We start from the raw sequence: 14,057 nt of genomic DNA on the forward strand, positions 1-14,057 counted from the left end.
AGACTAAATAATGATTTAGATAGTCATAATATATGGTCTCTTTTATTCCACCTAACCTTCTAAATTTACTTGTGATGTATTTAAGTTAGTAGTATTTTATAGGACATGCAGTATGAAATGTCAGTGTATTCATGAGGTTTGGAGGTAGGCATGCCCAGAGAGGCGCCAGTTCCAACACCAGGATGAATTGCAAACTTGTGAACAAGAAAAGGGATTCAGTTACATCATTTTCTCTGCAACTACTGTTGGAGTATTGGAGACTGCAGAGCCCCAAGAATGTGTCAAACTTTATGAAGGAATAAAATGGAGCATGCAAGCTCAGCAAAACCCTGTCCTGGATATAAGAAAGTTATAAATGTTACACTGGGGAACAAATGCTTCCCACAGTAAAAAGTCTGTGTCAGTGGTGCACGTCTCACACCGTCTTTATACTAAGGAAACAAGACGACGAAAACTAGACAAATAGTGTCCATATTCTTTGCTTAACTTCGTAACTTAGAACATGACAATTAGTACAATTAACAGTTGTCATTTGTCATTGAAGTATGTGTTTTTTTCTCCTTAAAGGTCCTGAGACTAAGATTACAGATCACCTGGAGGAGGAGGACACCTGCAGTCTGAAAGATGATATAGTAAGTAGATTATAGGAACCACAGGGAGGGAGTAGTATGACTATTTAAACATGACCTGCTTGTTTTGCACCAATTATTCTTTATCTCAATTGGGAAGAAGATAGTTTAGCCATTATTTGAGTCCTACTTTTTAATTTTTTCATACTAGGAATATGTTGATTTTTTATGCCCCAGGAGCTATTTTTGCTACAATAATCTAATAGTTTTTAATCACACAATATTTGTCCACAGATAGATAACCACACTTGCACTTTCAGGTTATACAAATGTTTGATTAATAAAATCAACACACATGTGAACAGTTTTCCCAGAGCACTCGTTGCGGAGACATCATGTGATCTGAAATGAAAAGTAAATACAGCAGAAGTGGTGATTTGCAACATGCCATAAGGGGCCTGCTTACAAAATGTAAAGATCGTGGCAGTTCTAGTCAGATACAAAGTATGTCTTCTGCATATTCCACAGAGTGAGATATCCATGAACCTGACAACAAAGGTGACCAGCAGTGAGGGCCCAGCCACAGCAGCCCTGTCCCAGGACAACATACCTCTGAGTGAGATGGACAAGGCTGCAGTGCTCACCCTGATCAGAGAGGAGGTATGTCACTGTCACAAACTCAGAAAGACAGAACTCATCTACTGATGGTTATTTTTATTTGTTTTATATCTGAACATTTTCCTTGTCATGCCCTGTCCTCCAATCAGATCATCACTAAAGAGATGGAGGTCAATGAGTGGAAGAGGAAGTATGAGGAGAGCAGGGCTGAGGTGTTGGAGATGAGGTATGGAGCTTCACTCTTTCTTTAGAAGCTTGCTTTACATTTTAATATATTACAATGCAAATGTAGAAAAAATATTAACACCATAGAGAAACAAAATTTACAAATGATGTACTTTCTATTTTTTATCTTGACAGGAAAATTGTTGCAGAGTATGAGAAAACAGTTGCACAGATGATTGGTAAGTTGCTGCCACCCAGTGGTGGTAGATTCTACATGGATTTGTTTGTTTCACACCTCATGGCTTCAGAATGCCTTGTTATCAGTAGGATATATTCAATTTAAGAATGCATTATATAAGTATATCTCACTTAAAATGTTCATTTTTGTTGTGTTGGGTCTGTTGCGGTGCATAGGATTTGAAATGAAACAATGACAATGAGGTTAAAATGTCAACTCTCAGCTTTATTCTGAGAGTGTTTACATCCACATCAAAGGAAGATTGAAGCCTTTTTTTATTTATACACCCCAAAACATAAAGTAATTGGATTGAGTTTGCTTAAACTTCATAAATTCCTCATATTTATTTGCTGATCTTTTGCACACTACAACTGCCTAAAGTCTGTGGCTCAAAAACACCAGCAAACACTCTGTGATGCTCTGCTGAGTCTGTACTGCAGCCAGGTGGTCATCAGAGTGAACCACATCATCAGTTGTACTGAGGTCAGGTACCTCAGGTACTCAGGACCTCACCAGTCAATTATATCTCACTGTTTGGCTATAAAAAATAAAGTTAAAATTGTCTTAAAATTGGAGAACAAGAAGTATGTATATAAAGGGCTACGAGTCCCTCACACTCAAGCACCTACAAGGCTGATAGTTGGCACTAATCCTATAGTCACTGCTTCATGTCAAACACAATGTGCTAGCGTAGCACAGAAGGACTTATTTTATCTGGTGATGTAACCCACATGCATTTACATTTTGCATTTGTTGTTTCAGTTCAGTCTTGAAGCTGTGATGTGCATCTTGCCACTTAAATCTTGTATTTTGTAACTCCCCTGTTGGTTGCAGAGGACGAGCAGCAGCAGAAGACCCTGTCCTGCAGTAAATCCGTCAGACAGCTGACCGTAGAGAGGGATCAGGCCTTGGCTGACCTCAACTCTGTGGAGCGCTCCTTCGCTGACCTCTTCAGGAGGTATGAGAACATGAAGGGAGTCCTGGAGGGCTTCAAGAAGGTCAGTAGAGCTTCAGTATGAATCTCATGAGACTACCAAAGAATAGCCAGTTCACTAGATATTCTCTACATGTATTTCTTCAGAATGAGGAGGTGCTGAAGAAGTGTGCGCATGACTACCTGATGCGTATCAAGCAGGAGGAGCAGCGATACCAAACTCTCAAGGTGCATGCTGAGGAGAAACTTGATAAGTAAGTTTCCACGTCTGCAATTTACAATTTCAAAATTCAGTCGTTAGACAGACTAGACATACTGTAGTCTCTCATTTTGACGATCTCTCTTGTCTCTTTCACTTCCTCTCTAACAGGGCTAATGAGGACATAGCCCAGGTACGTGCAAAAGCCAACTCTGAGAGTGTCGCACTAAACGCCAGCCTGAGGAAGGAGCAGATGAAGGTGGAGTCACTTGAAAGAGCTGTCCTTCAAAAGGTGGGATGACTACAAACATGATTAAAATTGATTCACTGTGTTAAACTGTGTAAGTGAAAGGCAGGGTATGCTGAAAAAACACTCTGGATGATTGAGGTTAAAACCCTTTCGCTGGGAGAGTTTTCTGTTTGTGTGTTAGACATCTCTTTTCAATTCAGAAGTCTGGTAAAAGGTGCTAAACAAGGCTTTTTTATGATCAATTTTTTATTATTTTTATATTTTTGAACATAGAACATACAGAACAAACAACTACAATCAAACAAGAACCAAAACCCTCTCCCACCCCCCACCCTCTGTGGTCTTGGGGAAAACAAGACAAACCAATATACAAGAAAACAAAAAAAAACAGAAATCACACCTTGCCTAGTCGCTCTCTTCTAATTCTTGTGGTGTTGAGGTCATTAGGACTGAGGACGTGCTGCTGCGTTTTCCCATAGGTCTATAGTCGATGACTTGGCTTTGTTAATCCTTGCTGTAGAGAGCTCCAGCATAATTATGTCTAGGAAGTACGCCAACCACTGTTTTATACAAAGCGACTGGGGGGGGAGCCAACAAAACAACAATGTATTATTGTCAAATAAATTGTGGTATGTAGCAATTATTACATCAAACAAATACGATCACAGTTGAGAACATTTGTTTCTTCCCATTGCCTTTAACTTGTTGCACCAAGAGGAACTGGAACAGGATTTTTTGTTCTTCTCGGTTTGGAAAAAAATGTCTTCTCCTGTTTTGTGCAATTAGATCCAATAGATTTTATAGCAAAATCCAACCTCTGTGGCTTGCAGTGTTAAAATATAGATGCATGGTGTTAAATTACAATGATTTCAAAAGTGCTTTATTTACAGCAATCTGTAACATATCTGTAAAGTACTTCATCATGTGCAGGCATGTGTCTGCCATCACATTGGCATGACATCTAACACTAGGGGGCAGTGTTTAATTTACTAAGGCCAACCAGACTCTGGTCACATATCATATAAGCATATCATATGTTTGTTTTTTATGTGAAAAATAACTAGCATCTATACGTGTCAAATAAATATAGCAGAGTAAAAAGTACAATATTTCCCTCTGAAATGTAGTGATGTAGAAGTATAAAGTAAAATGGAGTAAAAAGTATGTGACCGCTCACCGCAACTCATTTGGCAATGGCTTGAATGTAACGGACGTTCATTAATATCAAAAAGTTACGCACTAAAGCTTTAAGTACAGTACTTGAGTAGATGTATTTAGTTACATTCCACCACTGGTTAGTGTTTAACACAGCCCAATGTATTTGCCCAATTCATATTTTGAAAGTGTGCACATTGACTGTTCTGCGAGCTACTACAGACAAAACTTCTCTGCGTACATATTCAAAGACTTTTATTGTATCTGTGCAGAATAGTGTTTCTGCCCTGGCGTTTTATCTTTACCCCCAATTTCTAAACACTCTTCCTCTCTGTCTCTCACAGAATCAAGAGATCGAGGAGCTCACTAAGATCTGCGATGAACTGATCGCCAAAATGGGGACAGAATAAGAGGCCTTTAATCAATATTTCACTGCAACATTGATGTAAATACTGTACATGATCACACTTCAAGCACCTGTCAACCATATCTTTCTCTCTGCTCATATGATTTTGAAAAATACATTTGAAATGCACAATGGTTGCTCTTTTCAGATTGAAATATGAAACCAGCGCAATAATTGTTCATAGTGGAAGTTGAAGAAGCACAAAGCTATCACAAGGTGTATTTTAATTATTTTGAAGGAGATTTATTGATCTTTGGTTAAGGATCTACAGCAAAGGCTCATTTTATAGTTCAAAGATTCATCAGGTTTTAAGTGTTGACCCTCTTCATTGTAATGTATGTGCTTTTGTTCTATTACAGAGAATTTCCATAACCGTTTTATACAGCATGTTTAACAACAAACTAACAATAATGGAACTAAGGGAAAGACGGTGTGGGCACACAGCACAGACATCTTTTAGCACAGTGCGTCTACACTGTAATTACCTGTGTTGATAATACAGTTGTCAGAAAGGACAAATCTCTCTATTGAGTGCCTAAACTGATCATAGTGTATTAATTCCCTGGCCTATAGATAATAGATACAGATAATAGGAATATTACTTACTTAAAATATTTCTTAAGTTGCCTTTGAGTTTGTTTATCTGTGTTTGACATGGATATATGGTATGGTATATATTGTATATATATGGTAATATATACAATGTGTGATGAAGTCCTCAGTTATGCAGAGTTTGAGTTTTGACATCGTGTTTATTATGCCTACCATAAATCTCTGGGATTGTTAGATATGAAGAGCACTTAAGAGAATCTTGAATTCTGTTCTATAATATCGTGTTCATTTGGAGATAGTTTGATGGGTGGAAATTAAAGTTTAGTTTGAAACTTAAGTAGTGAAAACTTGGCTCTCATTATACTGTAAAATTAAACCATGTGCCATGTTTAATTTTCTCGCTCTGCGTTTGAATGCAGGAAAGTAAGAAACACATTCTGACATCGCCATGTAGATATTTTTGGACTGTATTCATATTTTATGTAAGCCCAAATGTTGCTGGTGTGCCTTTATTTTGTCTTATTTTGTAGTTCCTTCATGCTGTTGTTTCCAAATTTGGTTGCCAAAATGTACTATATACATTATATATCTTTTATGATCAAAACACCCTGAACAACAGTGAGTTATAATGGGTTTGCAGTTAAGTCTGTGTTTTTTGTGAGCAGAGAGTTCATCATGTAATAATATCTTTATTGCTAACATGAAAATATTCTGGTCCGATTGAACCTGAAGAAGCTCACGAGTGCATTTCTGGTCAGATGTGTTTGAGATAGGACAGATTCTTCTGTGGATGCCTTGTTTCACGTCAGCACAATCAATTGCCAAATGTCCTTGTAAAATGACATGAGTTTCAGTGTGACTCTGTGTCCTGCAGTAGTGGTGTTACATTAGTCTGAAGGTGCTTTTCGATGCAAATCCATTGTAACAGTCCAATATATGTAAATTTTATACTTTATGAAAAGAATATTGTTCCAAATATTTGTAAAATTTAAGAGTAATGTATACCCAGATTGTATGTTAACTGCTATATTTTGTGCATTCCTGAATAAATGGTTAAGATTTAGTATATTTCCTCCTTTGCCTGAATCATTTAAGCTGAGCACATAACAAATCAGAAACACATACCGTTTTGTTGTTCCTGAGTCCACTATCGCTGCAGCCAATGTTTATTCCTACAGGGAAGCTAGAAACTAAATTTCATCACTGTCTTCATGCTCTCTCAGCCAATGTCCTGTTGCTTCTTACAAAGTCAAAGAGGCTGTAGTTTCCTCCAGCGGTGAGATTTAACAATTGTAACAGTAGTTAGAAATGTATGAACAAAACATCTATTTCAGGTGGTACGGTGCATGGTCCAAAACTGTGGCAGGTCAGTGATTTTGTTAGCAGCTTCCCATTATTTAACCCTTTCAATTTCCATTTCTGTTGTCAAATTTAAATGAAAAAATCACAAGTGGGGTTAAATTTGTTTACTGTAAATTTGAAAAATCAAAACTAAGGTACGTTAGTCACTAACTGGGAACTCTACCAGCGTTAGACTTGAAGTTGTGTGTTTGGTCTGCTTCGACATCCCTCTGTTCTGTTGCAACTTGACTACAGAGACGACCTCCTTCCTGCTCCCCTGACGGAACTGTTGATCACATTTTAGAGGAAAAAAACGTCCTCTTCCTTACCTCATATTGTTCATCATGTTTTTCATAAACAGTTAACTATACAGTGAATCAGTTTAGCAGAGGAACAGGCTGACTGCTGGTATTCTTTACCCTACTATCCACAACAGCTAACTTAATGATGTTTACTCAGACAAAACAAGTGGCCATCCTCATTAAATCCTAATTGCTTTCTCAAACTCGGCCCAGTAGCCAAACCTGTTTGAAGCGGGGTCAGTTACCAAATGTGGCCAGCCGGTTTTTATTGTTGTAGTCACTCAGTGCCAACAGATGCACATTTCTCCATATAAAACAATGCAGGAAGTCAAAATGTGTCAGATGTGTCAGGTGTAGAAGCCTAGAGAAGCTACAGTCATTAGAAAGGTTGTAGTAGGTAACTTGAATAATGTTGATAAAAAATGTTCAGGCAAATTTTGGTAATTGTTTTATGTTTGATGTCACTTACGTCGCTAAATTCAAATCTTACCTGTTACATGTCTCAAATGTTTTTGTCCTTAATGACATTTGCACAGCGGACAAATTTGTTGGAACATTCTCACCACATGGTGGTGTCCTTGAACACCACAGTACCACAGGCCAGGTACTGTACTATACTAGACTTTTTTTCCGACATACTACACTTTTTTATGATTTTTTTTTTTACTATACTATGACTTTTTGTCTTCAGTAATGTGAACGATAAATACAACTCTGACTTCATAACTTCATAGCTTAGTGAGATTAGCTGCTGAAGATTTTATGAAAATTGGAGGTTGAGGGTTCAACTCTTTCACATACTATGACTTTTTTATGACTTTTTTCGACATGCCATATATACTATACTATGACTTTTTATGATTTTCAGCGACATACTAAACTATGATTTTGTACGACTTTTTTATCTTCAGTAATGTGAACGATAAATACAACTCCGAGCCAGCAAATTATGAGCTTCATAAATAGCTCAGGGAGATAAACTGCTGCCAATCTAATAACAATTTGAGGTTGAAGGTACAATTCTTTAATATACTTTGACTTTTTTCGACATACTATACCAAGACTTTTTTAATGATTTTTTTTCAACATACTATACTATGACTTTTTTTGTGACTTTTTTTCTACATACTATACTATGCACATTTTTTTCTCAACAGACAACACTATGAATTTTTTATTACTTTTTTCGACATGCTATACTATGACTTTTTCTGACTTTTTTTCTACATACTATACTATGTCATTTTTGGACATACTATGCTATGACTTTTTTTCTGACTTTTTACAACATACTACTAAGACTTTTTTTCTGACTTTTTTCGACATACTATACTATGACTTTTTTATTACTTTTTTTCAACATACTATGAACGATAAATACAACTCCGAACCAGTGCATCGTGAGCTTCACAAATAGGTCAGTGAGATTTGCCTACTAAAGATTTAATAACAATTTGAAGTTGAGGGTTCGACTCTTTCACATACTATGGCTTTTGACATACTATACTTTGACTTTTTTATGACATACTACAGTAAATAGAGTTTATTCTGACAGATCAGTTAGGAGGTTTAAGATTTTTTTGAGGGGGTTTTCTGCCTTTAATTTGACGGGACAGCTAGGTGAGAAAGGGGGAAGATATGCAGGAAATCATCACAGGTCAGATTCGAACCCTGGACCTCTGCGTCGAGGCATAAACCTCTCAGTATATGTGCGCCTGCTCTACCCACTGAACCAACCCAGCCACCGGTTAGGAGGTTTAGACATGACAGTTAGTTAGTTGGTTAATTAGTTAGTTAGTTACTTTATTGTCCAGGAATAGTTTTTTACTTCACCACACAGCACTGAAAACAACACAAGACAGCTGATGAATACAGGCATGAAGTACTCAGCATCAACAGGAGCAACTTGCTGTATAGATTTGTGGTGGCTCTTACTTGTCTACAATGCGTCCGTGAGGGTAACACTTACAATCTCAAAAATTTGTTTCTTATATTTAATTTATATTTCTCACTTGGTTGCATCTGGGGCTCCCCTAGAGCAGATCAGCTCAAGAGCTGACTACCATTGGTTCTCCTTTGTGAAAATATGAACTACAATTGTATCACTGATTTTGTCCACAAACAAGAAATATCTGTCTCTCTTGTTTTATCGGCCACTTTTTTTATTTACCTTGTCTATACGGTCAGCCATGGCATGATGGGAAGAAAGCCAGTCGACTTGACTGAGCTTGTTTGCTGGAAATAGTCTAAAGTTTGTAGTACAGATACAGTCTGTGGACAAAAGAACCAAACCAATGAGCTAACAGTCAATTGTTGATTGTCAGTTAAATTAGCAGTACTACAGTACCCAGTTAAAATAACATGTTCCTTCTTATGGAAAGTGCAAAAAAGAACTTTGTAGCATATAATAATACTTTAATAAATGAACAAAATTCCACAATAGTCATTAAGTATGATGAAATCACCTCAGCAGAGGAAGGAGGACAGAGGAGGAGGAAGGACAGCCTGCAACTGTACAAAGGACACTGATACTGACTGATGTTCTTCATTCTTTCTCTTTCTCTTTCACTCAATATTGTGATGTCAGGACTAGTATTTATTTTATTCACATTTTAGATTAGTTTTCAGTGAGATTATATAGTGACTTTGCTGTTGTAAACGTTACTGTTGCTGCTCTAGAAACAACATTTTGTTATATATTTAAAATAAAAATTCAAATCCTGTTCTAAATTTGTAATTAAATATTTGGCCACAACTTAGCATACACTGTCTATCCAGCCACATAGGCTACTAGGTTTTGACCGAACAGTGTAACCCTGGTGATTGGGCCGGAGAGGGCGGGTTCAGGATGCTGAGGCGGCTTCTCATTGGCTGCTCTGCGCGGTGAGGAGTGGGACGGGAGCGCGCGGCCAGCTGTGAGGGAAGCAGAGGAAAACAGCTAGAGTACTAAAGGGACAAAGAACCGCTGCTTCACATCTCATACTCCCCAACAGGTTGGAAACCTCAAAGTCAGCGTCTTGGAACGTGTCTACTTCTTGTTCTTCGTCTGTCAAAGTAAGTGTTAACTTTTACCTCGGGCTACGCACGTGCACAAGTGAAACATTGAAACTTATGTAAAAGGATTTTCTTTTTTCGTCCTTTGTGTGTGACTTAAAACATTAAATGAGTCAAATTAGCATTTTTTCTCCTTTTAAAACTAATTTAATTGTATTTTTCATCACATGCATTAAATTAATGTGTTGCAGCCCTCAAAAGTTATCTAAAATAGGTAGAACATGGGCTACTACAGTGTGTTGAATTGTCGTAATACCTTACCTGAATAATGACCCAAATCTTAAAGGAATTAGCATCACTCTGCTATTTATGCCTTCCTTACTCTGGCGCTGCTGACATTTTCTGAAGAAGCTGCAGGACTCTTCTGACTCTCGATGAGTTCTTTTTCTGTCACTCACTGTGAACATTGGGACTGTTCTGGTCAGGGCTTATGGGCTTAACAGGCACTTGATGGTTGATTTGTGCTTTTCTGAATTCAGCAATACACTATACAATAGCGCTGGCTTTGACTGAGAAAGTAATACATGCAGCATGTGGAATTTAGCATTTTCCAGTTGACTTGACAATCCTTAGCTACCTTTGACTGACAGGCAGCTTTCACTTATTGTTTGGCCTTATTGCTCTGATGCAAGACTACATGTTTTAAATGTTCTACAATGTCGAACTATCCATTTACAACCTGCTGTCAAGTTTCTGAGTAAGTATTAATGTGAAAATGTTTCTGTAGGAGGTGGGTGTGTCTCCACTGGTTTTGTAGGCAGTATAATCAAGAACATATATAACACATATTCAAGAGAAGTGTTCGTTTTTCATAAGTGGGTATGTGGAGTTGACATGTGCTGACTGGAGTGACTCTGATGGACTAATTTAAAATTCAGTCAATCTTGACTGCTGTGAGAAGAGGCATACTGAGTTATTAAAAGCCCAAATTAAAGTAGCTCCTTCCTCCTGCTTAACTTTCATGAGAAGATAAACCAGATGCTTCAGATGATCGCATCTGACACAGTCGACTGTGTACTGCAGGAGTGTTTTTTCAAGCCTGTGAGCTCTGAGGTTTGTTTGGCTGTTGATGTGACGCAACTTGGAAAAGCAACCTCCCTTCCTCCCTTTCAACACACTAAAGACGTGGCGGTCTCCTTACTTTCACTGTCTTCCTTTCCTCCAAGAAAATTCCTCCCGTGGGGCTTTTGGTCCCTCCGTTGACACATTCATGGTTTGCCATGAAATATCGAGGCAGAGTCAACTTTCCCTCTTAACCTCAGTTGCAGCCTCCAGGCACAGATCAGCAGATACATGAGAGGGGCAACATCCCACCCTGCAAGAGCCCACATTTGGTCTCCATTAGGCTGTCAGAGAGAGAGGAATCCTTGTCTTAGCAACATAACCGTCGTTCTCACCCAAACCTTTTCAAATTCTCCATTTTTTTCTCTCTTATTGGCAGTTTTCACTGGTTGCTTAATATATAGTAAAACTATGGTGAATTATGTTAGTGATTCACAAGCTTATACTTGTGGTTGCATAGAGGCCAGTGAGGGGTCTCTGATGATGATGATGGCCAAACCAAACTGTTACTGCACACAACTTTATACTGAAACTGCTCATTCGCTTTAATTATGGACAAAACTACCACACACCACAAATTACTGTCTGCTTCTGCAACGTTAACTCCTTGGAATTGGAAAATGTTACTTTTAAAGTCCAACTCATTAAAAGTCCAATGTGTAGGAATTTCTCCCATCTAGCTTTGAGATCATATATCGCAATCAACTCTCTCGCACCACGCAGTTCAAAGTACATATTACAGCTACGGTAGCCTTCACGCTTCAAAAAGCCGGTCTCTTGCGCTTTTCAATATCCTTTTTCTTTTTCTGGGCGAAGAAATTTGGATTTTGAATACGTGTGGTCCTCCATGTTTCCTTCTTCAAACTTGCCGGGGCCGGGAAGCTACGATACCCATTAGCAGCATTAGCAGCACCTGTGAGTTTATCATGTGACAGCGAAAACGCGAAAGGCGGAGCAGTATGTCCTGTATGTCCCTTACCGGCTAACGTATTTCAAGATGGCGCATGAATATGGAGCGTCTACCCGAGTTCATGAGAATGCAAATGTAAAATTTCAAGCCAAAAGGAATACTTGGAATTGATGGTGGTGTTAAATATTCATGAAAAAGGACAAGTTTGTGAACGGGCAACACAGATTTTGATAATGAACAACTAAACACGTTACACACTGGACCTTTAAGAAATATTCACAAAGCATAGTTCAGTACAGCTTCTATTACCGACACTTAGAATCTTATTTTGTCTTATTATCTCCCCCTAGATCACTGTCTTTTCCTTCCACGTCCTGCATAATGCTGCGCCCAGTTGCCATCCACTGTCTCTTGTCCACCTTGCTGTGCATGTGGGTGCTGTGTAACGCCCAGTCACCCTCTGGCCCCCCTGTAATCCAGCTACGTCTAGCCGGGGAGAAGCGGAAACACTATGAAGGCCGGGTGGAGGTTTTCTACAATGGAGAGTGGGGGACGGTGTGCGATGATGACTTCTCCATCACTGCTGCCCAAGTGGTGTGCAGAGAGCTCGGCTTCATGAATGCCGAGTCCTGGTCGCCCTCTGCCAAGTACGGAAGTGGAGAAGGTAAGAAAACTAGCATGGACTTTATTAGAAGTGTCTGTTGGTTTCCAGGATTTCATCTGAACCTTTTATTATCTAATCAAAACCAAAATCATGCTATTCAGCTGTCTAAGAACTGAGGTGAGGGTATAGGGTGTCAATCTCAGTAAACCAGGCAACCACCCACATTCAAAGGTAGTATATCTCTTCATACAGTTTCATATGTTCCATGGAAATCCTTGACTGAGGTACACGTTTCCTCCAGTCTGACTGCTAATACCCTCAGGCACTGGTTTCCCCATTAGAGGACTGAGACACGTTGATCAGCTCTGAGCATGGGGGGACTGGAAACACTGGGTCTGTAAACCAGACACACACAGACGTAATCTCATCCCCTCTCACTTTGTCGTGTATGAATTTCTCCATCACTGTAAAAACACTGATGAGATTCCCAACTCTTTAAGTGCGATAGCTGCTGGTGGTAAATGTCAATTGGTAGCTGTTAATTAACTCAGTGTCCCTTGTTAAAGGCACAGGTTTTCCCACTGGGTTGGGCCACATCCAGCCAGCCAATTCAAAAGTGAAGTAATTAACTTTGTTACTTGTTTCCCAAAGCACCACAGTCATTACAGCCATTTCAAAAATAGCATATATGAAGTGATACACCCCATGCATATAATGTTGCATGCATATAATATTTTACAACAAGCTATAAACAAGCAGTTTGATTCTGTTTGCACTGCATTTTAGCAATGGCTTAGGTATTTAAAGATGGGGGCCCTTGGAATTGGGTTAGGCTATGCTAAAATACACTTTGAGTTTTTTTGTAATAACAGGATTGGAAAGAAGTTTATTTTTAACATAAACTGTGTGCAGAAATAGTATTTTGCCATTTATCACTAAAGAATTACCAAAAGGGTTTTTGGTAATGACGGGAAGGCTTCCTCTTTTGCTGACAAATAGATGTTTAGTCTGTAATAGAAATCATTTTGAAAGGAGAGTATTTGAGGCCCAGACTAGCTGTGTGCATGTGAGTGAATGGAAATGTCTTTTATCTGTTTTCTTGTTGATGGTGGAGACACATGACTATAAACTTGATCAAGAGCATATTGCATTTCCCATCATGATGACTCCAATAAGAGAAACCACAAAATGTTTTTAATTGAAGACACAACTACATAACAAGTACAAGTACATCCCTTTTGGATGCAGAACGTTTTCCCTGCAGGGATGTTAAGGAGGTTACAGGATCAAATGCAACTGCACAAAATCTTTATTTAGACCTTCTTAGGAACACTGTGCTTTGTCCAGTTTAGGATTTTGAGTGAAGGGAGTTAAGTGGCTTGCTTAAAGTGCCAATAAAAGCCCAATCAGAAATGTCATGGCTCCCCTGTGCACTGTGCTCCCTGCTCTTTTCACTGGCTTGTGAAATTACATTCCCATAAGACCTGCGAATGATAGTTTTAACACAGCAATCCAGATTTATCACAACTGGCAATGCTGAGTATTTGTTTAGACAAAGGTGTACTGAGACTAAGCTGGTTCTCACTTGGGAACTCTGCTGTATTTCAGCACCAGAAGACTTGGCTCTTATTGTGTAAATGTTTCAAAGGTAATCATCTCTCTGCCAGGAGGTGGCTACGTGACCGTATATGATGCAGT

General features: G+C 38.7%; 2 protein-coding genes across 7 annotated transcripts in view; both read left to right on the plus strand.

The window, feature by feature from the left end:
- The window catches only part of LOC116034330 (transforming acidic coiled-coil-containing protein 1-like), a 32,714-nt gene extending 26,565 nt beyond the window's left edge, over positions 1–6,149 (plus strand). For all 6 annotated transcript variants that reach the window (XM_031277000.2, XM_031276990.2, XM_036001802.1 and 3 more), the window contains 8 exons: positions 568–632; positions 1,098–1,229; positions 1,337–1,413; positions 1,548–1,591; positions 2,425–2,588; positions 2,672–2,778; positions 2,895–3,015; positions 4,473–6,149. In XM_031277000.2, coding sequence (XP_031132860.1) covers positions 568–632; positions 1,098–1,229; positions 1,337–1,413; positions 1,548–1,591; positions 2,425–2,588; positions 2,672–2,778; positions 2,895–3,015; positions 4,473–4,538 — 776 coding nt within the window. In that variant the 3' untranslated portion in view covers positions 4,539–6,149. The remainder of the gene's footprint in view (positions 1–567; positions 633–1,097; positions 1,230–1,336; positions 1,414–1,547; positions 1,592–2,424; positions 2,589–2,671; positions 2,779–2,894; positions 3,016–4,472) is intronic.
- A 3,477-nt stretch (positions 6,150–9,626) lies between these two features.
- LOC116034379 (lysyl oxidase homolog 2A-like) overlaps positions 9,627–14,057 on the plus strand; it is a 33,847-nt gene continuing 29,416 nt past the window's right edge. The window contains exons 1-2 of the mRNA XM_031277065.2: positions 9,627–9,783; positions 12,106–12,419. Coding sequence (XP_031132925.1) covers positions 12,137–12,419 — 283 coding nt within the window. The 5' untranslated portion in view covers positions 9,627–9,783; positions 12,106–12,136. The remainder of the gene's footprint in view (positions 9,784–12,105; positions 12,420–14,057) is intronic.

The sequence above is a fragment of the Sander lucioperca genome, chromosome 6 (assembly GCF_008315115.2).
Source record: "Sander lucioperca isolate FBNREF2018 chromosome 6, SLUC_FBN_1.2, whole genome shotgun sequence".
In the NCBI taxonomy this organism is placed as follows: domain Eukaryota; kingdom Metazoa; phylum Chordata; class Actinopteri; order Perciformes; family Percidae; genus Sander; species Sander lucioperca.